At 57.4% G+C, this 25,800-nt stretch overlaps 1 protein-coding gene across 1 annotated transcript; it reads left to right on the top strand.

Moving 5' to 3' along the window:
* Positions 1-11,634: 11,634 nt before the first annotated feature.
* On the top strand, positions 11,635-25,190 carry EPS8L1 (EPS8 like 1). Its single transcript, XM_049787644.1, has 21 exons — positions 11,635-11,700; positions 12,727-12,871; positions 13,456-13,522; positions 14,665-14,705; positions 14,883-14,941; positions 15,184-15,345; positions 15,630-15,779; positions 16,641-16,723; positions 16,802-17,060; positions 17,634-17,760; positions 17,879-17,967; positions 18,068-18,142; positions 18,247-18,395; positions 20,230-20,371; positions 20,485-20,513; positions 23,010-23,154; positions 23,268-23,396; positions 23,541-23,649; positions 23,854-24,028; positions 24,741-24,873; positions 24,961-25,190. The coding sequence occupies exons 1-21, from the start codon at positions 11,635-11,637 to the stop codon at positions 25,045-25,047; spliced, it is 2,421 nt and encodes an 806-aa protein (XP_049643601.1). The 3' UTR covers positions 25,048-25,190.
* The last annotated feature ends 610 nt before the right edge of the window (positions 25,191-25,800 follow it).

Consider the following 25,800-nt stretch of genomic DNA (forward strand, 5'->3'; position numbering starts at 1 on the left):
CTGCAGCCCCAGAAAGCCGCACTTCCGGGAAAGGCGGGGCCTCACCGGAGGAACCAATCAGGAGCCCCCTCGGGGCATGCTGGCTGCTGGGAATTGTAGTTTTAGTGTATGTGGGCGGGGCCACACTGGTGGGGCGTGATTGGATGGGGCTGAGTGCTTGGGCGGGGAAATTGAACGAGGAAGTGGCTGCCTGGGGCGGGGATTGGGCGGGATTTGAGAGAGGGCGGGGCCTAGTTTGGGCGAGGCCTTGTTCGAGCACCCGCCGGGATTGGACCTGCTGTGGCATGGGGCGGGGCTTACGTCGGCTATAAAAGGCCGCGCGGCTTGCAGTTCCGGCACTAGGTCTAAATTTTACTGCTAGGGCTTGCAACGTTGCTGAGCATTTTATTTATTTATTTATTTATTTATTTTTTATTCTTATTTTATTTTATTTTATTCTTTTTTTTTTTTTTTTTTTTTTTTTTTTAGTCACACCAGCAGTGCTCAGGGGTTATTCCTGGTTCTGCAATCAAGAATCACACCTGGAAAAAAAAATCACACCTGGCTTAAATAAAGATATTTTTTAAATAATAATAAACTAATTTTTAATTTAATTTTTTGTTTAATATTTAATTATTCCTTTTATTCTTAGTAATTTATAATGCATGATCAAATAAGTTATTGTAAGTGTAAAACACACGACTTACAAGATTCAGTATAAAAAGGAATGCAAAATGATAGCTTATATCTATTACAGGTGTAAAATATATGTTTTATACACAGGGTTGAATAAACAAAATCATGAAAAATAAATGGAGGGCCCGGAGAGATAGCACAGCGGTGTTTGCCTTGCAAGCAGCCGATCCAGGACCAAAGGTGGTTGGTTCGAATCCCGGTGTCCCATATGGTCCCCTGTGCCTGCCAGGAGCTATTTCTGAGCAGACAGCCAGGAGTAACCCCTGAGCAACGCAGGGTGTGGCCCAAAAAAAAAGAAAAAAAAAGAAAAAGAAATGGAATCACAGCTTGCCTTGCTCGGGACACCGTATGGGATGCCAGGGATAGGACTCAGGTGGGCTGCATGCTATCTGCGCCTGTTAATCAGAAATTGGAGAATTCCAGTGCTCAGAACCAGGTTCTCCCAACAGGACTAGGGGAATGGAGGGAGGAACTGCAGGGCCCAAGTCCTGATCTGAGGCTTGAGGTAATGGCATGGGGAGGGGACAATGCAAGCACCAGGGCTGCCCACGGTTGCTCCTTCTTGTCGTTCGTTTGCCCCAGAGACAACTGTCAGCTCCATCTGTTGCTGACACCCGCCCTCATTCCTTTCCTGGTATTTCCACTGTATGGCATTATGGCTGTGTAAACATTAACTACGTTTTGGGAACTTTTAAAAAAAAATTTTTTTGGTCTTAGGGCCACATTCCGTGGTGCTCAGATGTCACTCCTGGCTCCAAGCTCAGGAATTGCTCCTGGAAAGCTGGGAATACCATCCGGGATGCCAGGGATCAAGGCTGGTTGTTTGCGTGCAAGAATGGCACCTCATTCTCTCCTGCCAGGGCAGAAATTGAGAACCCCTCACTCGAGGAGAGCCCTCATTGCTCCCTGTTTTTCTGTGCTGAAACCTGGGTGTCCCTCATTCTGTCTCCCTCACCCCACTACGCCAGAAGGGGGTCCCTCACCTGCTGCCTGACTTCAGTCACCTGCTCCAATCACTTGTTTGTTTTTTGTTTTTTGTTTTTATTTCTGGTTTTTGGTCACACCCAGCAGTGCTCAGTGGTTACTCCTGGTTCTACACTCAGAAATCGCTCCTGGCAGGCTCGGGGGACCATATGGGATGCTGACATTCAAACCACCGTCCTTCTGTATACAAAGCAAATGCCCTACCTCCATACTATCTCGTCAGCACCTCCCCTTTATATATATATATATATATATATATATATATATATATTTTTGGTTTTTGGGCCACACCCTGTGCCGCTCAGGGGTTACTCCTGGCTATGCGCTCAGAAGTTGCTCCTGGCTTCTTGGGGGACCATATGGGACACCGGGGGATCGAACCGCGGGCCGTCCTAGGCTAGCGCAGGCAAGGCAGCGCCACCGCCCGGCCCCTATTTTATTTTTTTATATTTTGGCTTTGCGTCACACGGGGCATTACTCCTGACTCAGCACTCAGGAATCAATCCTGGAGGTGCTCAGCAGACCATATGGGATGTAAAGGATTGAACCCAAGGCCTTTAGCACTATACTGGCCCTACCGGCCCTACCACTGTACTGGTCCTCTTTAAGTCACCGTCTCCGCCTCTTGCACTCAGCATCCCCATCTGAGACTCACCCATATCTCACACCCAATGGATGTGTTGAGTTTATTTTGATTATTAAGAAATGTTTTGTTTTTCATGATTACATAATATTTATTAACTTAATGTTAATTAAATTGATTAGTTGATTAATATTACTAAAATTAATTATTGCTTTAATTATTAAAAGCATTTGGTTATTAAAAAGGGTGGGGGAGGGCTGGAACAATAACACAACGTAGAGGGCTTTTGCCTTACACACAGCCGACCTGGATTCGATCCCCTGAGCCTGTCAGGAGGAATTTCTAAGCACAGAGCCAGGGGTAACCCCTGAGCACCACCAGACATGGTCCAAAATCAAAATAAAACAAATATATATACATATAAAATATATATATTCCATTTGTGCCCTTGGCCAGGAAAGTGACTCAAAGAGCTGCCATCAAGCTTTGCAGCCAGGAGACCCAGGTTTGAGTCCAGCACCACATGATTTCCAGATCACTGACCCAGGAGTAGCCCCTGAGTACTTCTAGGTGTGACCCCAAAGCAGAAAAACAAAAATGTCTATTTGTACAAGGGTTTGGTTCCGGAGTTTCAGGGCTGGCTCCTGAGTCAGAGGACAGAAGGACATTTCCTCCAGACTGGATTCGGGGCCCAGGTGAGTCATTGTGACCTCACGTGAGTTAATGCCATTCTTTCTTTCAAGCCCAGCTCCAAACTAAGCCACCTCCTGGGGGCAGAGCAAGAGCGCAGTCAAGAGGGAGCTGGCCCTGAAAGTAGCTGATCCAGGTTCGATCCCCGGCATCACACATGGTCCCCTGAGCCTGCCAGGAGTGATTCCTGAGCACAGAGCCAGGAGGGACCCCTGAGTGCCACCAGGTTGCCCTCCCAGAAATAAAAACAGAAAAACCCCTTGTTAAGAAAAACACAGACTTTTGAGGCATTTGAGCTCTGGTCAGCCCCAGTTCAATCCCCCCTTGCATGGAGTCTTCCGAGCACTGCCAGAAAGTGGTGAGCACTGAGTCAGAGTTAGGGGGAAGCACCTGAGCACCTCCAAGTGTGGTCCCCAACTCTGCACCCCCAACTAACCCCTCAATAAAAGCCCCTGGCTCGGGGAGAAGGAAGCCAGATGAGCTGGCATTCAGTTTAGGGCAGTCTGGGAAGGTGACGCTGGAATGTGGAGTGAAAACCCGTGGATGTGGGGCCGGAGAGATAGCACAGCAGTGAGGCATTTGCCTTGCATGCAGCAGACCCAGGACGACCTGGGTTCGAGTCCCAGCATTCCATATGGTCCCTGAAGCCTGCTGGGAGCTATTTCTGAACCTGCACAGAGCCTGGAGTAACTCCTGAGCACCCCCGGGTGTGTCCCCAAAAACAAACAAATAAACAAACAAGAAACTGGTGGATGTAGGAGCAGGTGGACAGGAAGTGACAGTCCCAAGGATGGGACAACCTGATTCATATGTGTAAAGTGAACCCTTGCCTAAACTTCCTGTTTCCCTAACCACTTCTTTGGGTATAGAAAAGCCCACCAGGATTACAGGGCCTCCTCCCAACTTGATCAATGGGGTTCAGGATAATAAAAAAGGGTCTGGCTTTGGGCTCGAGAGAGAAAAAACACATGGCAAAGAAAGGCCATGAGGCAAAAAGCAAACTAACTCCAATAAATCTTTTTATTTTCCAATAAATCTTTTTTTTCTTTTGTTTTGTTTTGGGGCCATACCATTGATGCTCAGGGGTTACTCCTGGCTATGTACTCAGAAATCGCTTCTGGTTTGGGGGAACCATATGGGATATCAGGGGATCAAACCATGGTCCGTCCTAGGCTAGCACTTGCAAGGCAGATAGATGCCTTACCTCTAGCACCACTGCTCTGGCCCCTCCAATAAATCTTTAACTCATTGGCTTGGTGTATTATTTCTCCATTGCTACCCTGCTTCATCAGATCCATCCACCTGAGGGTTAGAGGGGCCGGAGAGATAGCACAGCGGTAGGGCATTTGCTTTGCATGCGGCCAACCCTGGAAGGACCTAGGTTCGATCCCCAGCATTCCATATGACTCCCGAGACTGCCAGGGGCAATTTCTGAGCGCAGAGCCCCTGAGCATCATCAAGTGTGGCCAAAAAATAAAAAATAAAAAACACCTAGGGGGTTAGAAACATGGTGCCTGGGAGGCCTTACCCAAGTCCTGGATTTATTTTTTATTTCTATTTGTATTTACAAGACAGGGCATCATTGTCCAAACCCATCTGCACTCACCTAGCAAGAGCGATTTGATGCCGCCAAAGGAGGCCATAGTGAAGCTCATCAAAGAAAACATTGCAGGGCTAGAGAGATAGCATGGAGGTAGGGTGTTTGCCTTGCATGCAAAAGGATGGTGCTTCGAATCCCGGCATCCCAGATAGCCGCCTGAGCCTGCCAGGGGCGATTTCTGAGCGCAGAGCCAAGAGGAACCCCTGAGCACTGCCGGTGTGACCCAAAAACAGTAAAAGAAAACATTGCAAACCTGCTTCTCCTCTTCCTGGAAACTATTTGATCGATGATTGGATGACAATCGGATTGTGTCTGTCTACACTGATGATCAGACAATTAATTCTTATGAAGTGACATAAAACCTTTCCAAACATCTCTGGTTTGATCATGAAGCTGACGCAATGCTTGTCTCAGAGACGTGGAATGAAAATGTAACCTGTGCACTTTGCAGCTAAGCTTTGTTTTGTTTTGTGTTTTCCTAGAAAGGTGTGTCCTGTCTCTGTCGTGACCTAGAAACTGAGGCCAGAGCGATAACACAGCAGGGAGGGAGTTTGCCTTACATACCGATGCTAACCAGGGTTCGATCCCCAGCATTCCATACAGTATACTCCAGGGGTCTTCAAACTACGGGCCCGTGGGCCATATGCGGCCTGCAGAGGAGTCTGATCCGGCCCGCCAGCAGTGAGCGCTGTTTGGTTGCCAAGATACCTGCCAGCATATATACTCAATGTATATCCAAATATCAGGAACCATGCACTCAAAATGGTAACCATCTTTGGTAGCACTTATGCCTGTGAACAGACTTTTTCAATAATGAAACATCTGCAATCTCCAACCAGATCAAGCATCACTTGTTATGACTGGCAGTGACAAATATGGAACCAGACATTGACCATCTCTTTAGCCAAAAGCAGGCCCACAGTTCCCATTGAAATACTGGTGCGTGATCTGTTTATTTATAAATGGTTTTCATTTTATTTATATAAGATATGTGCTGTGTGAGTAGGAATTAGTAGCTCATATAGTCCGGCCCTCCAGCTCTCTAAGGGACCGTAATCCGGCCCCCACTTTAAAAAGTTTGAAGATCCCTGGTATACTCCAAGCAACAACATTCAAACTGCTCTCAAAGTTGGCTTCCTCTGAGGCTGGAGAAAGAGCACAGTCAAGAGGAGGGTGTTTGCTTTACATACGACTCGCTCATGAGCAATCCCTGGCACCCCATATGTGTCCCCCAACCCCGACCAAAAGTGATCCCTGAACAAAGAGCCAGGAGCAATGCCTGAGCATCGCCGGGTGTGGCTCCAAAACAAAGGAAGAACAAACAAAGGTCCACTTCCTGTTCTGTCATGTCCTCAATATGTTGAAGAGCTCTTCAAAATCAGTAAGAGACCTTAGAAATAGTACTGCGAATAAAGTGCTGGCTTTAGGCATACATGGTCCAGGTTTGATCTCAACATCCTTTGTAAGTCCCCTGAGCTCCACCAACAGTGAGCCCTGACTGAGCACAGAGCCAGGACTAAGCCCTGAGCACTGCCAAATGTGCCACACATCCCCCCCAAAAAATAGAAGGGTCAGACACATAGCATGGAGGCAGGGCATTTGCCTTGCATGCAGAAGGACGGTGGTTCGAATCCCCGCATCTCATAGGGTCCCCCGAGCCTGCCAGGAGCAATTTCTGAGCGTAGAGCCAGGAGGAACCCCTGAGCGCTGCCGGGTGTGACCCAAAAACCAAAATAGAAAAAAGAAAAGAAAAGAAAAGATTAGGAGCTGGAGAGATAGCACAGCAGTAGGGTGTTTGCCTGGCACCCGACCAATCCGGGTTGGACCCCAGGTTTGAATCCCAGCATCCCATATGGTTTCCCAGGCCTGACAGGAGCAAATTCTGAGCACAGAGCCAGGAGTAACCCCTGAGAAGTGCCAGGTATGCCCCCCCCCCAAAAAAGGAAAGATAAGGAAAAATAAAAGAAAGGATTTTTTTCTTCTTCCCAACCAGCATGGAGAAGCACAAGCCAAGGACAGGGGGCCTTTTGCGAAGGAAAAAGTTAACAAACACATGATTTCATTAAGATAAATGACAAATAGGAGCCGGAGCCATAGCACAGCAGGGAAGGTGCTTGCCTTACAAGTAGCCAATCTGGGGATCCTGGGTTTGATCCCTGGCATGCCATAGAGACCCCCAAGCCTGTCAGGAGTAATTTCTGAGTGCAGAGCCAGGAGTTGCCACTGAGTACTGCCAGGTGTGACTCAAAAAAATAAAAAATAAAAAAATGAGGACCAGGCTGGAGCCATAGTCCAGCAGGGAGGGTTTTTGCCTTGCAGACAACTAACCTGGTTTGACTCCCTGGGGGACCCTATAGGCATTCCAAGGGGTCCCCCATAAGGTGCCAGGAGTGATTCCTGAGCGCAGGGGCACCACCGGCTGTGGCTTAAAACTTTTTTAAACGAGCCGGGGCCGGGCGGTGGCGCTAAAGGTAAGGTGCCTGCCTTGCCTTCGCTAGCCTTGGACGGAACGCGGTTCGATCCCCCGGTGTCCCATATGGTCCCCCAAGCCAGGAGCAACTTCTGAGCGCATAGCCAGGAGTAACCCCTGAGCGTTACCGGGTGTGGCCCAAAAACCAAAAAAAAAAAAAAAAAAAAGAAAAAACTTTTTTAAACGAGGCTAAAGACCCTGTATTGTTCTTCCTCCACTATCAGATTGGCAGGGCAGACAGGATCACACCCAGGTTGGCAGAGATGTGACGAAACAGAAGCCAAGAGAGGCAGGTGAGCAGACGCAGCAGGCGTTTGGGCCCCAGCCTCCCACCCATGCTTGTCTTCGTGGCCCCAGAACCCAGGGAGGATGGTGCTGAGGACCGGGTGCCCCTGGAAAAGGCTGGTGACAGGAAACTGTCCCTTTCCATCTGCATCTGTCATCAGCAGACACCCAGGTCAGGGCCAGAGCGATAGCATGGCGGTGAGGGCACTTGCCTTGCACACAACAGACCCCGGCATTGCATCTGGTACCCTGAACCTACAAGGAGTGATCTGAGTGCAGAGCCAGGAATGAGCCCTGAGCACCACCAGGTGTGGCCCTGAAATGAAAAACCAAAATAAGCACCTTGTTCTCAAACCCTCTAAGAGAAAGATCTCATGGCCAGGGAGTGAGTCCAGGGGAAACTACTTCCTTTGCACATGGCCCAACTCCAGTTCAATTCCTAGCACTGCACAGGATCCCCTGCGCACTGTTAAGTGTGGCCCCCAAGGCCAGAGAGATAGAACAGCAGTAGGGCATTTGCCTTGCACACAGCCGACCCAGGACTAACCCAGGTTCAATCCCCGGCATTCCATATGGTCTCCAGAGCCTGTCAGGAGCGACTTCTGAGCGCAAAGCGAGGAGGAACCCCTGAGTGCCACCGGTGTGGCCCAGAAACCAAAAAAAAGTGACCCCCCCCCAAAATGATGCTGCAGATGAAATGGGAAAGCTCCTGGGGAAACGGATATAGGGATCACACAGCAGAGCCCCCCCAAGCAAGCAGCCGGCATGGTGTGTGGCTCATGGACAGGGCAGTGATGTGGTGGACAGGGCCCACCACCCCCCATGGAAATTGCTAGAAAATACTCGCATGTTGCCGGCTGCCACCACCGCCACCTCAGTTGTTCAGCGAGGTGCTTCCAGGGACCGTCCCACTTCATTCCCACACACACCCTGGGCGTTCCCACTACCCCGTGGGCCGAGGAGGCCACCCCGAGGCAGCCTTTCTCGGGTTGCTCTCAGGAATCCCGTGGGCCTTGGCCTCTGTCTCGGTGCCAACCCTCCCCTCCCGCTCCGCAGCCCAGAGCTAAGATTTCTTTCTGTTTCGTTGGTTGGTTGGTTTTGTTCATTGCTGGGGGGCACACCCTGGGGTGCTGAGGGTTCTGCACTCTGGAATCATTCCTGGCAGTGCTGGGGACCCTCTGGGAAGCTGGAGATCGAACCTGGGGTGGGAACTTGCCAGGCAAGGGCATTGCCAGCTGGAGAGTCTCCACCTTCATTTATTTGTTCATTAGTTTTTTTGGGTTTTTTTGTTTGTTTGTTTGTTTGTTTGTTTCATTATTGGTTTGGTTTGGGTTTGGGGCCACACCCAGTGGCACTCGGGCCTGCTCCAGGCTCTGTGCTCAGGACTAACACCTGACCCTGTCCTCAGGACTGACTCCTGGCTCAGTGCTCAGAGCTCACTCCTGACGCTCTGCTCAGGCTAACTCCCGGCTATGTCCGGGATTCACCCCCTGGCTCTGTGCTCAGGGCTGACATCTGACTCCGTGCTCTGGGATCACTCCAGGCTTTTTACTCAGGACTTACCCCTGGTTCTGCGCTCCAGGCTCACTCCTGGCAGGACTCAGTGGGCCCCATATGTTCCCGAATCTAAGCCCAGGCCTGCCGCATACTGGACGAGCACCTCCCCGTCTGGACTGTTTCTCCAGCTCCAGACTCACTCAAGCCAGCCAGGGTCCAACTGTCATAGCCCCACAGCAGGCCCTTTCCTGGGCATACACCCCTCTTGGGGACACCCACTGGGTTTTCTCACAGCCTGGGGTCCACCAAGGCACAGTGACCACCGGCTCAGAACACTCTGCACCCCCACTTTGGGGCCACCCCTGTAGCCTTCACCCCGCACTTCCCCCAGAACCCCTCTCTGCACTCCGGGCTCTCCAAGATTCAGGTCACCCACCACCTTCCAGAGGCCGTGGGGGACCCGCCCACCCCGGTTCTCTCCCTGCCAGCCATCAGCTCCTCCTCAGTGTCTGGTGTCTTACTCACCTGTTGTGTGTCTGCTGATTTCGGGGTGCCCCCACCACACCCAAGGGGTGTCACGGGCACAGGTCAGGGAACTGGGCTCTCCCTGTTGTCAGCACGTGCCTGCACACAGTGGGCTCTGCCGCATCAGCCCGGGGCTTGAACATTACTCATGACTGCAACACCCTCCTCCCTCGTTCTTGGTGAACTCCTATTCACCCTTCAGAACCCCCCCTCCAGCACCAGGGAGGCTTGCTTCTAGGACTGCCCCCCACACCTCAGTATACCTGCTCCGGAGACACATGGGGACACCGTGCCACCCCCACCGACACACTTGCCCCTCCCGGGCCAGAGCAATAGCCCAGCAGGAAGGGCATTTGCCTTGTACGTGGCCAACCAGGGTTCAAGTCCCAGCATCCCATAGGGTTCCCGAGCCTGCCAGGAGTGAGTTCTGAACACAGAACCAACAGAAAGTCCTGTGCACTGACAGGTATGGCCCAAAACCAAACAAAAACAAAACAAAGCACCCATGAGAATTGTGGATTGGAGCCTGTATCGGTCTCTCTTTTCGGGGTTAACGGGTAGGCCACGGGAGCTTTGATTAAAGTCACAGTAAAGATGCCTGAGGGACACTTAACCCTGGCCCTTTGGCCCTCCCTGGCACCCCTTCCCCAGGGACCAGCTCTGCCTCCGCCTTCCCAGGCACCTGCCCCTCCCTTCTGGCCCCAGGGGTTCCCACAAGCCTGACACTGGGAGGAGAGAGCCGTGAAAATGGGGTGAGTGTGGTACTACAATGTGGGGTTTGGACCCTCACCCCAGTGTCATCTGTTGGGTGCCTGAGAACCCCAAAGCCAGCAGTGTCCCCAATGACAAGGCTGGGGGTGGGGGGCCAGGTTCGCCAGAGGTGGTGTCAGCGGGCAGCGACTGTGGGGCTCCGGCCAGTCCCGAAGCAGGCTGTGGAACGGCTGGTATGTGGAACCCACTTGAAGGTTGGCGAGAGGGCGAGGGCGGTGGCACCTTGCGGCTGCCCTGGGAAGGAAGGAGGAAGGAGGCCGAGCCCTGAATCTGGGGTGGAGGCTCAGGTTTCGGGTTTTCGTCTGGCTCCCCGTGAGCTGCAGAGGGCAGGTCCCTCAGACCAGTAGCCAGACGCCCCCCCCCCCCCAGCCTCCTCCCTCAGACCCAGAAGTCCAGATTCCCCCCAGCCTCTCCCCTCAGATACAGGAACAAGACACCCCAATCTCTCCTCCCTTAGAGGAGAGAGCCCCACCCCCATCCCCTGCTCCCACAGACCACAAACCTCCTCCATCAGACCCAGGCACCCAGCCCTCCTCCCCAAGCCCTGGGCTGCCTTTTTGGCCTGAGCCCCAAGAAAGAAGAAACTGCCCCACTGGGTTTCATTTGGCAAATCTTTCGTTTTATTTGTTCAAGAGGGCGAGTGTCGCCTGGATGATGCTCAGGGCTGACTCCTAGCTGTGTGCTCAGGGATCACTCCTGGCAGGGCTCTTTGGGGACAGTGGGCCCTATGGGGTGCTGAGGATGAAACGGGGCTCAGCCACGTGCAAAGCCAGCTCCTCCCGACTGTGCTGCCCCCCAAGACAATTTTTGACCTTGCAGGACAGACCCGGCAAGCTCACCTTCTCTCTCTCCCTCACCCCCAGGGGGTGGTCCACTGCCATCTGAGGTGCGTCCTCCACCTGCAGAGAGTCGGGGTCCACCCTCCCCACCGGGTGCCGGGGTGCCTGCGTGTCCCAGTCACTGCTCTGGGGCCCTGCCTCCCCCTCTCCCACGGGCCCACCAGAGAGGGACCAGCCTTGAAGGCCCATCAGGGATGCTCCGGGACACAACAGATCTGTGGGACCCTCTCCCCGCGGTGCCCCCCAAGAGCCCAACTAACTCCCCAGAAACACAGAGGACCTTCCCAGATTGACACTCCTCCCTCCTCTCCTCAAGGCCACCTTGGGCTGCAGAACTGGCCGGTCAGGTTCCACCTGCCTCCCTTCCTCCTCCAAGAAGCCTGCCTGGTGTGACCACTCTGCAGTGAACTCTGTGTCCACCCTGGGGGGACCATGTGGGGAGACCAGCTTCTCCCTAGTTTTCCCCCAGCTCCCTCGGGGTCAGACCCTCAGGTCCCAAGCTGAGTGCTCCTTCCACCTTGGTGGAACCTCTCAGTCTGAGGTCCAGAGAGGTTAAGACATTCCCTTAGAGATGCACAGCCGGAGGGAAGGCGCTGATGCTGCCGTTGGTGCCTGCCTCAGTTTCCCCATATGTAAAGTGGGGAGACTGGGGAAATCAAAGGCACTTGAAAGGATGCAGAGATGCATGCGGACTCAAGTTTGCACAAGCAGCACCATGGCTAAGTCCTTGCTCATGCCCCAGGCCCGCCTGGTCCCTCTTCCCGGCCTGGTGGCCAATCAGGTCACGGGGGCACCGGCTGGGTGGAGCCAGAGTACTGGGGTGAAGGTGTCAACTCCCCAATCACACAGGGCCCCCCAAACATTGCCAGGAGTAACCGTGAGCACTGAGCCAGAAGTAGCCCAGAGTCTGGCTGGTTGTGGCCTTAAACGATGCAAAAACCACCCTGGTTCGATTCCCTGCATCCCATATGGTCCCCCCAGCCTGCCAGGAGTGATTTTTTTTTTTTTTTTTTTTTTTTGGTTTTTGGTTTTTGGGCCACACCCGGCGATGCTCAGGGTTACTCCTGGCTGTCTGCTCAGAAATAGCTGCCAGGAGTGATTTTTGAGTGCAGAGCCAGGAGGAAACCCTGAGCCCAGCTAGGTGTGGCCCCAAAACAAAACAGAAAGGAACCAAAGAGATGGCCAGGTTTCTGCCTTGTATGTAGCCAGCCTGGGTTCGATCTCCAGCATCTGGGGTCTCTCGAGCACCGCCAAGAGGGATTCCTGAGCACAGACCCGGAGTAGCCCCTGAGGGGCATTGGGTGTGGTCCCAAAACCAAAATAACAATAATAATAATAATAATAATAAAGTGTTTCATCCTATAAAAGCAAATAGGGCCCACCTTGCACTCGGTTGACCGGGACAGAGCTGGGTTTTATCCCCAAGCCTGCCAGAAGTGATTCTGGAGCTCAGAGCCAGGAGTGAGCCCTGAGTGCCACTGAGTGTGGCCCAAAAACCAAAAAGGAAGAAAATGCAAAAACCATTTTTTGAATCCACATCTGCATGGGCGGAGGGGCCTGAGAGCCATAGCCCAGCCGGCAGAGAGGTCGTTTGCCTGGCACTTGGCTGACAACTGGGGTTCCATCTCCTCCTCATCCCATATGGTCCCCCTGAGCCCTGCCAGGAGCCGTTTCTGAGCGCAGGGTCAGGAGGACATGGGGGTGGGGAGAAGGGGTGCGTGCCCAAGGGGTGAAATGGGAGCCCAGGGATGCACAGAATAGACCAAGCGCCTGGCACCCCAGAGGGCAGGTCCCTCCTCTTTGACAGAAAACCAAACCTTCAGCTTCTGGGCGGGTGGGGGCGCCTAAGGGTGGGGACCCAGGCACCCCAGCCGTGCCAGTCCTGCGTGGGGGCCCGGGGGGCAGCGGGTCTGCCCCCTCGGCTGGGTCCCTGCCAGCCCCGCCCGGGCCAGGTGAGCCCTCAGGTATGCGGAGGGCGGGCGGGAGGAGGAGAGAAGGTGGGGCGCGAGCTCAGCAGGGCAGAGCCACAGTCGCCGCGCCCCAAGCAGCAGCGCAAGGGCCCCTAAACTCCATCGGGGCCGGCTGAGGTGCCCGTCAGAAGCCCGGGTGTCTCCTCTTGGCTCTCACGGAACCAGGAGTTCTGAACCCGAACCCCAGGCCTGACCCAGAGCAGGTAAGGAGGCTCCTGGGCCCTGAGCAGGGAGACAAATGGGGGAGAGGGAGCTAGCAGCAAGATGGGGGGTCAGAGGGAGGAGGTGGGGGCCTGGATTCCTACACGAGATGGGCCTGGGGGGACTGATCCTGGGTTTGAGGCAGGAGGTGGAGGCCTCAACTTCTCTGACCTGAGAAAGGAGAGCCTGAGGTACCCCCAGATCTGAAGAAAGAGGGGATAGAGAAGCCCCAGGGTCTGAGGGAAAAGGGTTTGGGAGACTCAAGTCTAAGGGAGGAGGCATTGGAGATTCCTGGGTCTGAAGGAGGAGGCTTGGAGAGTGGCGCAAACCAACTCAGGCCCTTCCTTCCCTTCTCTGGCCTCCAGGACACCTACAGTCTCTGAGCGCCCCTCTCGGCACCATGAGTACCCCAAGCATGGGCACCCCCACAGGGTAAGTACCTGTCTTACCTCCCCACTTCAGGGCGGCCCCACACTCGTAGTGGCTGGTCCCCTGCTCCTTCCTCTGATTCGGGGTGGCTCTGAGTACTGGGAGGCCAGACACAGGACTCGACAGAGAACCAGAACCCAGTGAGGGAGGAGCTGCCTCACCCCACTTTTTTTCCCTCAACACTGACTCAGATTAGAAGCCGGGCTGGGGGCCCAGAGAAGGTGAAACAAGAAGGTGAAACAAGGTGAAACGGGGGGCGTGGTGGGGTTGACAGCACCTGCTGTCGCAGCACTGCGGGGTCCCCGAGCACAGCTGGGAGCATCTCCTGAGCACGGAGCGGGGACAGCCACAGTGACACTGAGAAAGCATGGGGGGGCAGGGCTGTGTGGCTGACAGCAGGGAGGGGAGAGAGGGATGGCAGGGACTCGGCAGGGGGTGCTCCTTCCCCAGAGAGAGAGGAGAGTGTGTCTAATGGATAGTTGAGTCCTCGCCCCCAAGGCCAGGAGAAGGAAAGAAGGAAGGAAGGAAGGAAGGAAGGAAGGAAGGAAGGAAGGAAGGAAGGAAGGAAGGAAGGAAGGAAGGAAGGAAGGAAGGAAGGAAGGAAGGAAGGAAGGAAGGAAGGAAGGAAGGAAGGAAGGAAGGAAGGAAGGAAGGAAGGAAGGAAGGAAGGACAGAGCTGGGAACTCTTCTACGAAGGGGTCCCTGAATGCTGAAAACTTCTAAGTAGAGCCGTGCTTAGGCTGCTTCAGGTGCTCCTGTTTATGCAGTGGGCCCTGCTTCAAGGGGTGAACCCCAACTTTCAGAAGGGGAAGCTGGGGCCAGAGTGATAGCACAGCAGAGAGGATATTTACCTTACACGGGGCCAACTGTGGTTCGAATCCCGGCCTCTCATAGGGTCCCCTGAGTGAGTCTGCCAGGAGCGATTCCTGAGCACAGAGCCAAGAGGAACCCCTGAGTGCCGCAGGGTGTGGCCCCAAAACAAAACCCAAACCCACAGAAAGGGCAGCTACAGCAGGAGAGGGGAAGGTTGCTTAAGGCAAGGAGCCATTGGCAAGGGCCCAAAGCCAGGTGTGAGGACAGTGGGGATCCCCCCAAATGCCCCATTCTGCCCAGTCCCCAGAGCCCCCCAACTCTTCCCTCCACAGCCCGGAAGCTGCCCCCAAGCCAAGCGCCAAGTCCATCTATGGTGAGTCTGGGGGAGCAAAGAAACCCTGTGTGAGAAAAACTCGCATCTGAGGGAGGAGGCCTGGGGGCTGGACCCCTGGGACTGAGGGAGGAGGCCAGGAGTGGGGTTTCTGGACTCATGGTCTGAGGGAGGCGGCAGGGCCAGGCCCTCATGCCCAATTGTCCTCCTGACCCCCAGAGCAGAGGAAGCGCTACTCCACCGTGGTGATGGCCGACGTCTCCCAGTACCCAGTCAACGTGAGTCTGGGGGAAGGCAGCCTCAGACTCTGGGGCTGGACAGTGGACGATAGGGGGTGCGGTGGGGGTCAGACCAGGCCCACAGGAGCCTGCAATCTGGTGGGAAACCTTCATGTGCCTGATCAAGTGGAGGAAAAAAATCCCCCAGGGAGGAAGTGGTGGTGAGCAGGGCCGGCTTGCTGGACGGGGTGTCTTCAACTGGGGGTCCTCCTCCTGACCTTGCCTTCCCCGCGCCCTGCCAGCACCTGGTGACCTTCTGCCTGGGGGAGGAGGACGGCGTGCACACGGTGGAGGACGCCTCCAGGAAGCTGGCGGTGATGGACAGCCAGGGCCGCGTCTGGGTGCAGGACATGCTGCTGCGAGTGTCCCCGGACCACGTGACGCTGCTGGACCCCGTCTCCAAGGTTGGGGTGTAGCCTGGTCCCCGGGCACCCTCTGGGAGGTTTGAGGGGGAGTCCCGTCCATGTGGGCCTTTGTGGTTGCTTGCTTTGTTCGCTTGGGGGCCACACCCGACAGTGCTCAGGAGTCTTTACTCCTGGCTCAGTGCTCCGGGATCATGGGACGCCTGGGGCGGAGCAGGGCCAGGCCAAGGTGGTCCCCGCTGTCCTGTGGCTCGGGTGCGAGTGTGGGCCTCGGGGCCGCCCGCGATGCGGGGCGCGGGGTGACAGCCGGACCCTGTCTTCCGCAGGAGGAGCTGGAGTCGTTCCCGCTGAGCGCCATCGTGCGCTGCGACGCGGTGCTGCCGCCGGGCCGGGCCCGCGCGCTGCTGCTGCTGGTGTGCCAGGAGCCCGAGCGCGCTCAGCCCGACGTGCACTTCTTCCAGAGCCGGAGCCTCGGGGTGAGCCGCGGGGACCTGTCAAAAGGGTGGGCGTGGTCACGGGGCGTGGTCTGTGGTCACGCCCACGGGCGGGGTTACGCAAACACGCCCATAGGGGGCGGTTTTGTGTGGTCACGCCCATAGGTACGTGGTTATATGGTCACGCCTCTGGGCGGAGTTTACGAGACTGCTCCGCTGAGAGTGGGGTTGCGTGACCACGCCTCCAAGGGCGGAGTCATGCGAATGACCCACCTGTAAGAATGTTTGCGTGGCCACGCCTACAAGGGCGGGGCTAAGCTACTGCTCCTCTAAGGGAAAGGCGGGGTTACGTGGCCACGCTTGGCAGGGCGGAGTTATGCAAATGATCCTGTACGAATGTGCTGCGTGGCCACGTCCACAAGGGCGTGGGTACGCTGCTGCTCCTCTAAGGGGAGATTTACATAGCCACGCCTATAAGGGCGTAGTTTGCGTGGTCACGCCCCCTGGTGGCGCTACGTGGTCGCGTGTACCGGGTCAGGGCCTGGACCGACTTTCCTGGAAGGGTGGAAGGCAGTTTGAGCCCCAAATCGAGAGCCCGGGGCTGGAGGGACAGCAGGCGGGGCGGGCGTTCGCCTTGCACGCGGGGATCCAGGTTCGACGCCCGGCATCCCAGAGGGTCTCCCGGGCCCGCCAGGAGCGATTCCTGAGCGCAGAACCCGGAGGCACTCCCGAGCGCCGCTGGGTGGGACACCCCAAGAAACGGAGACAGGGTCTGGGGGAGCACTCAGAATGGACAGGGCCTAGAGCCCGGAGGAACCTCCGGGTGCGGGCCCGGATCGGGCGAGGCGGGCCGTCGGGGCCGGGCCCGGGTCCCAGGACCAACCCGAGCGTGCGCACCGGCAGGCGGAGCTGATCCGGGAGGACATCCAGGGCGCGCTGCACAGCTACCGCTCGGGCCGCGGGGAGCGCAGGGCGGCGGCGCTCAGGTGAGGAGGAGCGGCGGGCGGGCCGGGTTCCCCGCGCCTTAGGAAGGGGTCTCAGTCGCCTCCGCTCCCCCCTCGCAGGGCCACCCGCGAGGAGCTGCAGCGCCGCCCGTCGGCCGCCGCCCCATCGCCGCCCCTGCAGCGCCGCCCGTCCGTCCGCGCCGTCATCAGCACCGCGGGGCCGGGCACCGGCGCGGGCGGGCGCGAGCGGCCCCAGGTGGACCCCATCCCCGAGGCGGACGAGGCGCGGGGGGCTCCCGGCGGCGACCGGGCCTCGAACCCGGTGTCCCCCGGCCCGCGGGGCCCGGAGCTGGCGGGGCTGCAGGCGGAACGGGACGTGGTGAGTGAGTGGGCGGGGCTTCTTGTGGGCGGGGCTGATCTAGGGGCGTGGTCAGTCTTACGGGTGGAATTTGTGGGCGGGGCTAGACCTCTGGGTGTCCCGTTTAAAGCATGGTCAGACTTCCGGGTGGAGTCCTTGGGGGCGTGGTCATGCTTCTGGGTGGAGCCTTCGTGGGCGTGGCTAGACTTCTAGGTGTCCTATTAGCACAGTGAGACTTCCGGGTGGAGTCGATTGGGGGCGTGGTCAGGCTTCTGGGTGGAGCTTTCGTGGGCGTGGCTAGACTTCTAGGAGTCCTATTAGGAGCACATCAGACTTCCGGGTGGAGTCTATAGGGGGCGTGGCCATCTTCTGGGCGGAGTCTGTTGGGACGTGCTGGACTCCTGATGGGGCATTTTGAAAGCCAGGCTCCTTCGTGGGCGTGGTCATGGTCCTGGGGGCGGGGCCGGTTCCCGGCGCGGGGGTCGACCCGGTGGGCCCGGCCTTCTCTAGGCGAGCGGGCTTGCAGGCTCCCAGGTGCGCGGGCTGCGGGCTAAGGGGTCTTGCCCGCCCGCCCCGCCCCGCCCCGTCCCCCAGGACATCCTCAACCACGTGTTCGACGACGTGGAGAACTTCGTGTCGAGGCTGCAGAAGTCCGCGGAGGCGGCGCGCGTGCTGGAGCACCGGGAGCGTGGCCGCAGGACGCGTCGCCGCACCGCCGGGGGTGAGCGAGCGGGGCCGGCAGCGGGAGCGGCGCCTGGGAGGATGCGATCGGCAGCGGGGGTTCCCTCCCCGCGCCTGTCCCCGGGAAGGCCCAGCACCGCCTCCTGTCTCCTCCCTAGAGGGTCTCCTGACGCTGCGGGCCAAGCCGCCCTCGGAGGCCGAGTACACCGACGTGCTCCAGAAGATCAAGTACGCCTTCAGCCTGCTGGTGAGCGCGGGGCGTCGGGGCCGGGGCCGGGGTCGGGGGAGCCTGGCCGCCCCCACCCCGCACGGCTCACCCACCCGCCGCCCGCCCTCCCCGCTCGCAGGCCCGGCTGCGCCGCAACATCGCCAACCCGTCCTCCCCGGAGCTGCTGCACTTCTTGTTCGGACCTCTGCAGATGGTGAGGACCCGCGCCCGGGACGATGCCCGCCCGGGGCTGCTACCCCAGGGGTCTGGTCCGATCTGACCTGGTCCCTCCCTCCCTCCCTCCCGCTCCCCCGGCAGATCGTGGACACGTCGGGAGGCCCCCAGTTCGCGAGCGGCGTGCGGCGCCCCCACCTGACCGCCGAGGCCGTGACGCTGCTGCGGGAGAACGTCACCCCGCGCGAGGAGGCGCTCTGGACCTCGCTGGGAGACGCGTGGACCCGCCCGGGGTAAAGCAAGCGCTCGGCTGGGGCGGGGCCTGCGGTGCTGGTGGGCGGGGCCAGTTCGCGCACGCGCTGTTTGACTGCATAGCCGTGCAACGTCTACAGCTTGGTGGGCGGGGCCAGACAAGGGCGTGTCGTGCTGTGGGCGTGGTCATGCCGGGCCATGGTGTTGGTGGGCGGGGTCAAGCCAGCTGGTGGATGCCGGTGGGCGGGGCCAGGCAGGGGCGTGGTGTTTGGCGGGGCGTTTCCAGGGTAACATCTGATGGGTGGGGCCAATGCAAATATTTTCTTGGTGGGCGTGGCCAGCTCCGGAGCCTAGCATTTGATAGGTGGGACCAAATAGGGGCGTTTGTTGTGTGGGCGTGGCCAACACAGATGTGCTTTGTTGGTGGTCATCTGATGGGCGTGGCCAATGCAAATGTGTTTTTTTTGTGGGCGTGGCGAGGCCAGGAGCCTAGCATGTGATAGGTGGGATCAAATAGGGGCGTGTTGTTTGGTAGAGGTGGCTAGTACAGATGTGATTTTTCTGGTGGGCAGGACCAGTGCAGATGTGTTGGTGGTGGGCGGGGCCAGATCAGGATCCTGGCATTTGATAGGCGTAACCAAGTGGGGGCGTGGCGTTCTGGTGGGCGGGGCCACAGCCAAGGTATGATTTAGACCCAAGTCTGGATGGGGGCAAAGTTGCTAGGAAAGATGATGGGCCTGAAAGGTTCAAGGTTAACTGGAGTAAGAGGATTTAGTCCAAGAAATGGAAGAATGTGGGGTTCGGAGATACGGCCCAGCAGGCTCTTGCCTTGCATGCGACCCACATCCCTGGCACACATCCCACACATCTCTGGCATCCCCTGAGCACCACCAGGCAGGAGTAGGAATTCCTGGGCTCTCAGTCAGGAGTGGGCCCTGAGTATTGCCGGGTGTGGACCCAGAAAAACAAACAAACCAAAACTGAAGACAAGATGGGACAGATGCCAGGGTGACTGGAGGAAAGAGGTTAGAGCCAGGACAGAGCCTAGAGTCTAGGCCCTAGACTGAAGGGGAGGCAGGGTGTGTGCTGAATGGGCAGGAGTTAGTCAAGGTTTGACCCGCAGGACTGGAAAGGAGGCGGATCTGTCTGCGGAGCCTGAGAGTTTCCAGGCGTAGGTAGAGGGTAGAGGGAGACAGAGATTAGATTTAGGGGAGAGAGGAGGAAACAGGGCTTGGAATCCGAGACAAGATTGCAATCAGTGCCTTTAGAAAAATGCCTGATGTAGGGGGAGGAATTCAAAGGCAGGAACGGGGTGAGGTTGAATAGTTGGCATCGGGTCTTCTAAAGTGCTTGCCAGAAGGGCTGGAGCAATAACACAGCATTTGCCTTGCAAGGAAGGGTTCAATCCCCAGCATCCCATATGGGCCCTGATCCCTACAGGAGTGATACCTGAGTGCAGAGCCAGGAGTAACCCACTTGGCGCCCCTGGGTGTGGTAAAAAATAAAATGTAAAAAGTACTTGCTGGCTGGGACTGAGCAATAGAACAGTAGGTAGGGCGTTCACCTTGCATACGGCCAACCTAGATTTGATCCCCAGCATCCCATAGGGTCCCCTGAGCCAGCCAGGAGTGATTTCTGATTTCTGAGAACCAGGATAACACCCTGAGCACCACCAGGTGTGGCCCCAAAAATACATAAATAGTATTTGCTGGGAACCTAGGTTCAATCCCTAGCAATGCAAAAAAGTGTTAAATAAAAATAATAACATCAGCAAAAGACTGAGGATTAGGGGCCAATGTAGAGTGAAATTAAGGCCAAAAGCTCAGTCAGGACCTGGATCTAGATCCTGAGCTGACCCCCCTCCCCTGGTTGCAGGGTGGAGCTTGCCCCTGAGGAAGGCCCCGCATACAGACCCGAGTTCTACTGCGGCTGGGAACCCCCAGCCACTGACCCGCAGGGCCGGCCCTGGGAAGACCCAGTGGAGAAACAGCTTCTGCATGAGCGGCGGCGCCGGCAGGTGAGGCTGAGACTTGGGGGCGGCAGAAAACTGGCCCCCAAATATCAGGGACCTACCTGTGAATTTGGGGTCTGGCCTTGTCTCATAGCTGCTCTCTCTTTCCCGTCCTACAGCAAAGCGCCCACCATGCCGCTGTCAATGGGTGAGTTTGGGCCAGGGGTGGAACAGATGGGGTCCTCCTGGAGGGACGAGTCCTGCGGGGCTCTTGGAGCTGACCCCATCCTTCCCCTCTCCCCTCTTTTTCCTTCGGCGGCCTCCGGTTCCCTCATTCTTCCCAGGTGGGTGAGGTGGTGAGGCGGGAGGGGCCGGGAGAGGGGGAGGAGCAGGGAGGGAGGGATGTGGCCGGCCGGGTTCCAGGGTTTTAGGGAGCAGGGAGGGGAGAGGGGTCCCCGGAGAGCAGTTTGCATTTCCAGATGCAGGAAGTTCTCTGCCCAACCGGGGTCCCCCCTGGCATTGGAGGGAAGGGGTTAGAGACTAGAGACGGGGCATTAGGATTAGAAGAGGAGGTTCAGCTTAGTGCTCTGGACCTGGGGCCCTAGGGTAGTGGAGGAAAGCTGGGAAGGGGCTGCACCCCAAAATTCTAGAGCAATTACTTTTGCCACACCCAGCGGTGCTCGGGCTTACTCCTGGCTCTGCACTTAGGAATCACTCCTGTAAGGTTTAGGGGACCCTATAGGAGGCCAGGAATCATTAGCTGTGTGCAAAGCAAATACCCTCCCCACTATGCTATCTCTCTGGCCCCCCTAGGGTGATCCTTGAGGCTGCATTTCAGCCTAGAGTCCCAGAGGGTGGAGATCTGAGAGGACAGAACTGAAGCACCCAGTTCACAGCCGCCCCATATAATGGGGTACAGATCCTGGAGAGGAAGGGGTCAGGGCAACTCCAGTCTGTGGGTGGTCAGCAGAGCAAGTAGAGGGACCCCACAGGGACACGAGAGCAGAAGGAATGAGGCGGGTGGGCCTGGGGGAGGTCCCGGGACAGAGGGTCTCAGCAGGGACAGCGTGCGTGCGGGGAGCTGCTGGCCCCAACAGGGGGTGCCGCGGTCCTGAAGACCCCCCCTCTCCCTCGCAAAGGTAGGCCTGATCTGGGCTGCAGGGCGTGAGAGGGGTCTGAGCCAAAATGCTGTTCGCTTTGTCTTGCACCTCTCCCCAGTTGTCTAGTCCTGAATAATTCTATCCCGCTCCCTCTGCTTAACACCCCCAGTTTTTAACCATATTCTTTTGAGGGGGGGCTACACAAGGCTGTGCTCAGGGGTTACTCCTGACTCTGAGCTCAGGCTTCTCTCATGGCAGGCTTGGGGGACCCTATGGGATGCCAGGATGGAACCTGGGTCGGCCTCATCCCAGGCAAAGGCCCTTAAACCATATTCTTGATATGGGGCAGGAAAGATTGGGGGGGGGGGGGCCCTACCGCCTTCTACAGAGAAGAGAACAGCAGTTTCTAAGCTGGCACAGAACTCAGGGCCATAGCCTGGCCCGGCAAAAGAGATCAAAGAGATCAGAGATGGGGCCGGGCGGTGGCGCTAAAGGTAAGGTGCCTGCCTTGCCTGCGCTAGCCTTGGATGGACAGCGGTTCGATCCCCCGGTGTCCCATATGGTCCCCCAAGCCAGGAGCAACTTCTGAGCGCATAACCAGGAGTAACCCCTGAGCGTTACCGGGTGTGGCCCAAAAACCAAAAAAAAAAAAAAAAGAGATCAGAGATTCCGGGGTGAGGGAATGACCTTTGTTTCAGTGCAGTGCGCCTCTTTGTTTTTTAATCCCCTGAGCTTTTCAAACTCACTTTTCAAACCACACCCCTTTGCAGTGCATTGCCTCCACTTCCCCTCCTGCTAAGTGAGATAAAGAGGGGAAGGAAGTGGGCGGTGGCCCCATTGCTGCTGCAAGCCTAACAGAACCCCAATCAGCTGATGGCATATTAGGGTCCTCAGACCCGCACACACGAGGCCCTTGCTGGCTGTGTGTCAGCTCCTGTTTCCACTGTGGCCATGAGCTTGAAAACTGCAGATGTCCCTAGCTGGGCCATCTGGCCTGTCTTGGAGCAGGACCAAGCCAGTCTGTTGAGTGCAGGGAACCCCAAGAGCATCCTCAGGTGATAGATAATGGAGAACTCAGGAGACTTAAACCTTGATATTTTGTTTCTTTGTTTGTTTGTTTGTTTTTGGACCACACCCAGCAGCGCTCAGGGGTTTCTGACTGCCCTCAGAAATCACTCCTGGACAGCTAGGAGGACCCTATGAGATGATGGAGATCAAACCCGGGTCAGCCATGTGCAAAACAAACACCCTCCCCGCTATGCTCATCACTCTGGCTCCCTGTCTTGTTTTATTTATTTTGGGGCCACACCTAGTGACACTCGGGGCTTACTCCTGGCTCTGTGCTCAAAAATCTCTCCTGGCAGACTCAGGGGATCATACAGGATGCCGGGGATCGAACCTGGGTCCATCCCGGGTCAAATACATGCAAGGCAAACACCCTCCCCACTGTGCTATCGCTCCGGTTCCCTGTCTTGTTTTAAATCTCTGCTAACAGTATTAACCAGGCCCGGCCTTGTCCCCTGCATGCGTGTAACCCCAACCCTAGAAGCCAGAGCAATGGCCTGGCTGCCTCCTTACCCCCCAACCCTGCCCGTTCTCCTCAGTCACCAAGACCCCGAGTCAGAGGCTGAACCCCAGCCCGAGCCCGAGCCCACGGTGGAGCCCACTGGGAAGTGGGTCTTGTGTAATTACGACTTCCAGGCCCGGAACAGCAGCGAGTTGTCGGTCAAACATCAAGATGTGTTGGAGGTTAGAGGGGGAGGTAGGGGGCAGGCCAGGGGCAGCCTGGGGGGCCTGGAGTATGCTCAGCCCTGGCTACAAACAGACACTGGGCCCCCATGACCCTCTCTCCCCTCCTCCAGGTCCTGGATGACAAGCGCAAGTGGTGGAAGGTTCGAGACCCGCAGGGCCAGGAGGGTTACGTGCCCTATAATATCCTGGCACCATATCCAGGACCCCCAGGAGGCCGCAGCCAAAGCCCTGCCCACAACGTGGTGAGTGCTGGCAGACAAGTGGTGCAGATTCTGGGTGACAGAGTGGGTGCTGGGTGCTGCCTAAGTCAAGGGTGGGCAGAGGGCGGGTTTCGGGGCTCAGGTGTGTCTCTAGCTGGGACTCATCCTCTTCTCCCACCGTAGGACAGTTGCACGCCCCCGCCCCCACCAGCCCTGGCTTCGGCTCCTGCAGGGGGGCGGCCCCACTGGGACAGCTGTGACAGTCTCAACAGTCTGGACCCCAGCGAAAAGGGTGAGTGGGCCCGAGAAGTCCTGTCCTTAGGCTCCAAGCAGGGAAACTGAGGCTCAGAAAGAGCTGGAGCAATTGTGCAGCAGGGAGGCTGTTTGTTGGACTTGCACACGGCTGATCCCCAGCATCCCGTATCCCATCGGGTCTCCAGGAGTGGTTCCCCGCCCCAGGCCCTAAATCCGCTCACTGGGGATTTCCCGCCCGCAGAGAGATTCTGCCAGATGTTCAGCATCAACGAAGAGCTGCAAGCGCGTCTGGCCCAGGGTCGCTCGGGCCCCAGCCGCGCCGCTCCGGGACCCCGCGCCCCGGAGCCGCAGCTCAGCCCGCAATCGGACGCTGCGGAGGTCCGCGCGTGGCTGCAGGCCAAAGGCTTCAGCTCGGGGTGAGTCCTGACGGCAGCTGTCAGAGCGGAGCGTTCTGATTGGCTCGGATAGGGGGCGTGGCCGAGCAGGGCAGTCGGGATTGGCTCAGAACCGGAACGTGGGCGGTTCCAAGAAATGCCCGCCCTCTTTAGAGTAGGCGTGTCGTGATTGGCGGAGGAGCTCAAGCTCCGCCCACGCCAGAAAATTAAAAGGCTGTTGTATAGGATGAACCGCTTAAGTAGGCGTGCCGTGATTGGCGGAGGGGGCTTCAAGCCCCGCCTTCTAATTCAGAACGCTGCTGCGATTGGACGAGCCGCTTAGAGACGTATCGTGATTGGCGGAGGGGGTTAAGCCCCGCCTAAGCCAGAAGCTGTTGCGATTGGACGAGCCGCTTAGAAGGGCGTGGCTTGGTTGGCCGAGGGGTTTCAAGCCCCGCCTCCTAATCCAGAACGCTGCTGTGATTGGACGAGCTGCTTAGAGACGTATCGTGATTGGCGGGGGTCTTAAGCCCCGCCTAAGCCAGAAGGCTGTTGCGACTGGACGAGCCGCTTAGAAGGGCGTGGCTTGGTTGGCCGAGGGGTTTCAAGCCCCGCCTCCTAGTCCAGAACGCTGTTGCGATTGGACGAGATGCTCAGACAGGCGCGGCCTGATTGGCTGAGCTGCTAGCGGCGGGCGCCGCGATTGGCCGACCGGCATGGCCAAACCACGCCCCTTCCTCGCCTTCCCGCGCAGGACCGTGGCAGCGCTGGGCGTGCTGACGGGCGCGCAGCTCTTCTCGCTGCAGAAGGACGAGCTGCGCGCCGTGAGCCCCGAGGAGGGCGCGCGGGTGTTCAGCCAGCTCACCGTGCAGCGCGCGCTGCTGGAGGTAAGCCCGGAGCGGGAGATCGCACCCCGGACCCCCTGCACCGGCAGGCAGAGGCCGGGCACTGATCCGCCGCCCTTGGGCCTCCAGGACCGAGCGCAAGTGTCCGAACTGGAAGCCGTGATGGAGAAGCAGAAGAGGAAGGTGGAGAGCGAGATGCAGGCGGGGGTCATCTGACACCCGGCGCCCCTCTGGGGACCACGAACTCTGCAGAAGTGGAGGCCCGCTCCTGCCAGGAGCCCCGCCTGGACTGGCCCTGGCCCCGCCCGGTGGACAAGCTGGCCTCTCCCCCCATTGGAGGCTCCCGAGCAAGACGGATGGATGGGAGTCCAAGAGGGGGAGTGGGGCGCACAGACAGTGGGGGGAAGGCGCTCGCCGCGCATCCCCGGAGCCCCAAGACACCGCTGATATCTATCTATAAACAGCCTCTTTCCAGCCATGTCAACCGCTGTCTCCTCCCTGCTGGGCCACAAGGGGTGCCGGGGACCCTCCTTCTTACTATGGCTTGAGAGAAAGAGCCCCCCACATTGGGTTCTAGTGAGGAGCACATCGGGGGTTGCTCCCTGCGGCGTCTACTCCTGGCTCTGTGCTCAGGGATCGCCCCTGGAGGTACCCCAGGGGCCATATGGGGTGCTGGGAAGCAAACCCAGGTTGGAGGGATGCAAGTGCCTCGTGTGCTGGACTGCTGCTCCAGCACCTGCCAGTGCCGGTTTTGCAAGGACGACTCCACTAGAACCCACCCTGTGCCAAATCTGTGCACACAGCACGCCGCCATCCCTGTGCCCCACCGGCCACTAGAATGCAGGTCTTCGTCCGTCCCTCATTACCTTTTCCAGAGTCGATCAGCCTTGAGCTATGTGGTTCACTGCCGTGGCACCAGCAGGCAGGTCAGGGCCTGGAGGTAGCTTTGGACAGACAGATGGATGAGGA

The sequence above is a fragment of the Suncus etruscus genome, chromosome 14 (genome assembly GCF_024139225.1).
Source record: "Suncus etruscus isolate mSunEtr1 chromosome 14, mSunEtr1.pri.cur, whole genome shotgun sequence".
NCBI classification, from domain to species: Eukaryota; Metazoa; Chordata; class Mammalia; order Eulipotyphla; family Soricidae; genus Suncus; species Suncus etruscus.

Coding starts and splice junctions, on each gene's coding strand:
- EPS8L1 (XM_049787644.1), top strand. CDS start 11,635: ATGGCTAAGTCCTTGCTCATGCCCCAGGCCCGCCTGGTCCCTCTTCCC. Junction 16,724..16,801: donor CGCAGGGCGGCGGCGCTCAG/GTGAGGAGGAGC, acceptor CCCCCCTCGCAG/GGCCACCCGCGAGGAGCTGC. Junction 17,968..18,067: donor AGTACGCCTTCAGCCTGCTG/GTGAGCGCGGGG, acceptor CCCCGCTCGCAG/GCCCGGCTGCGCCGCAACAT.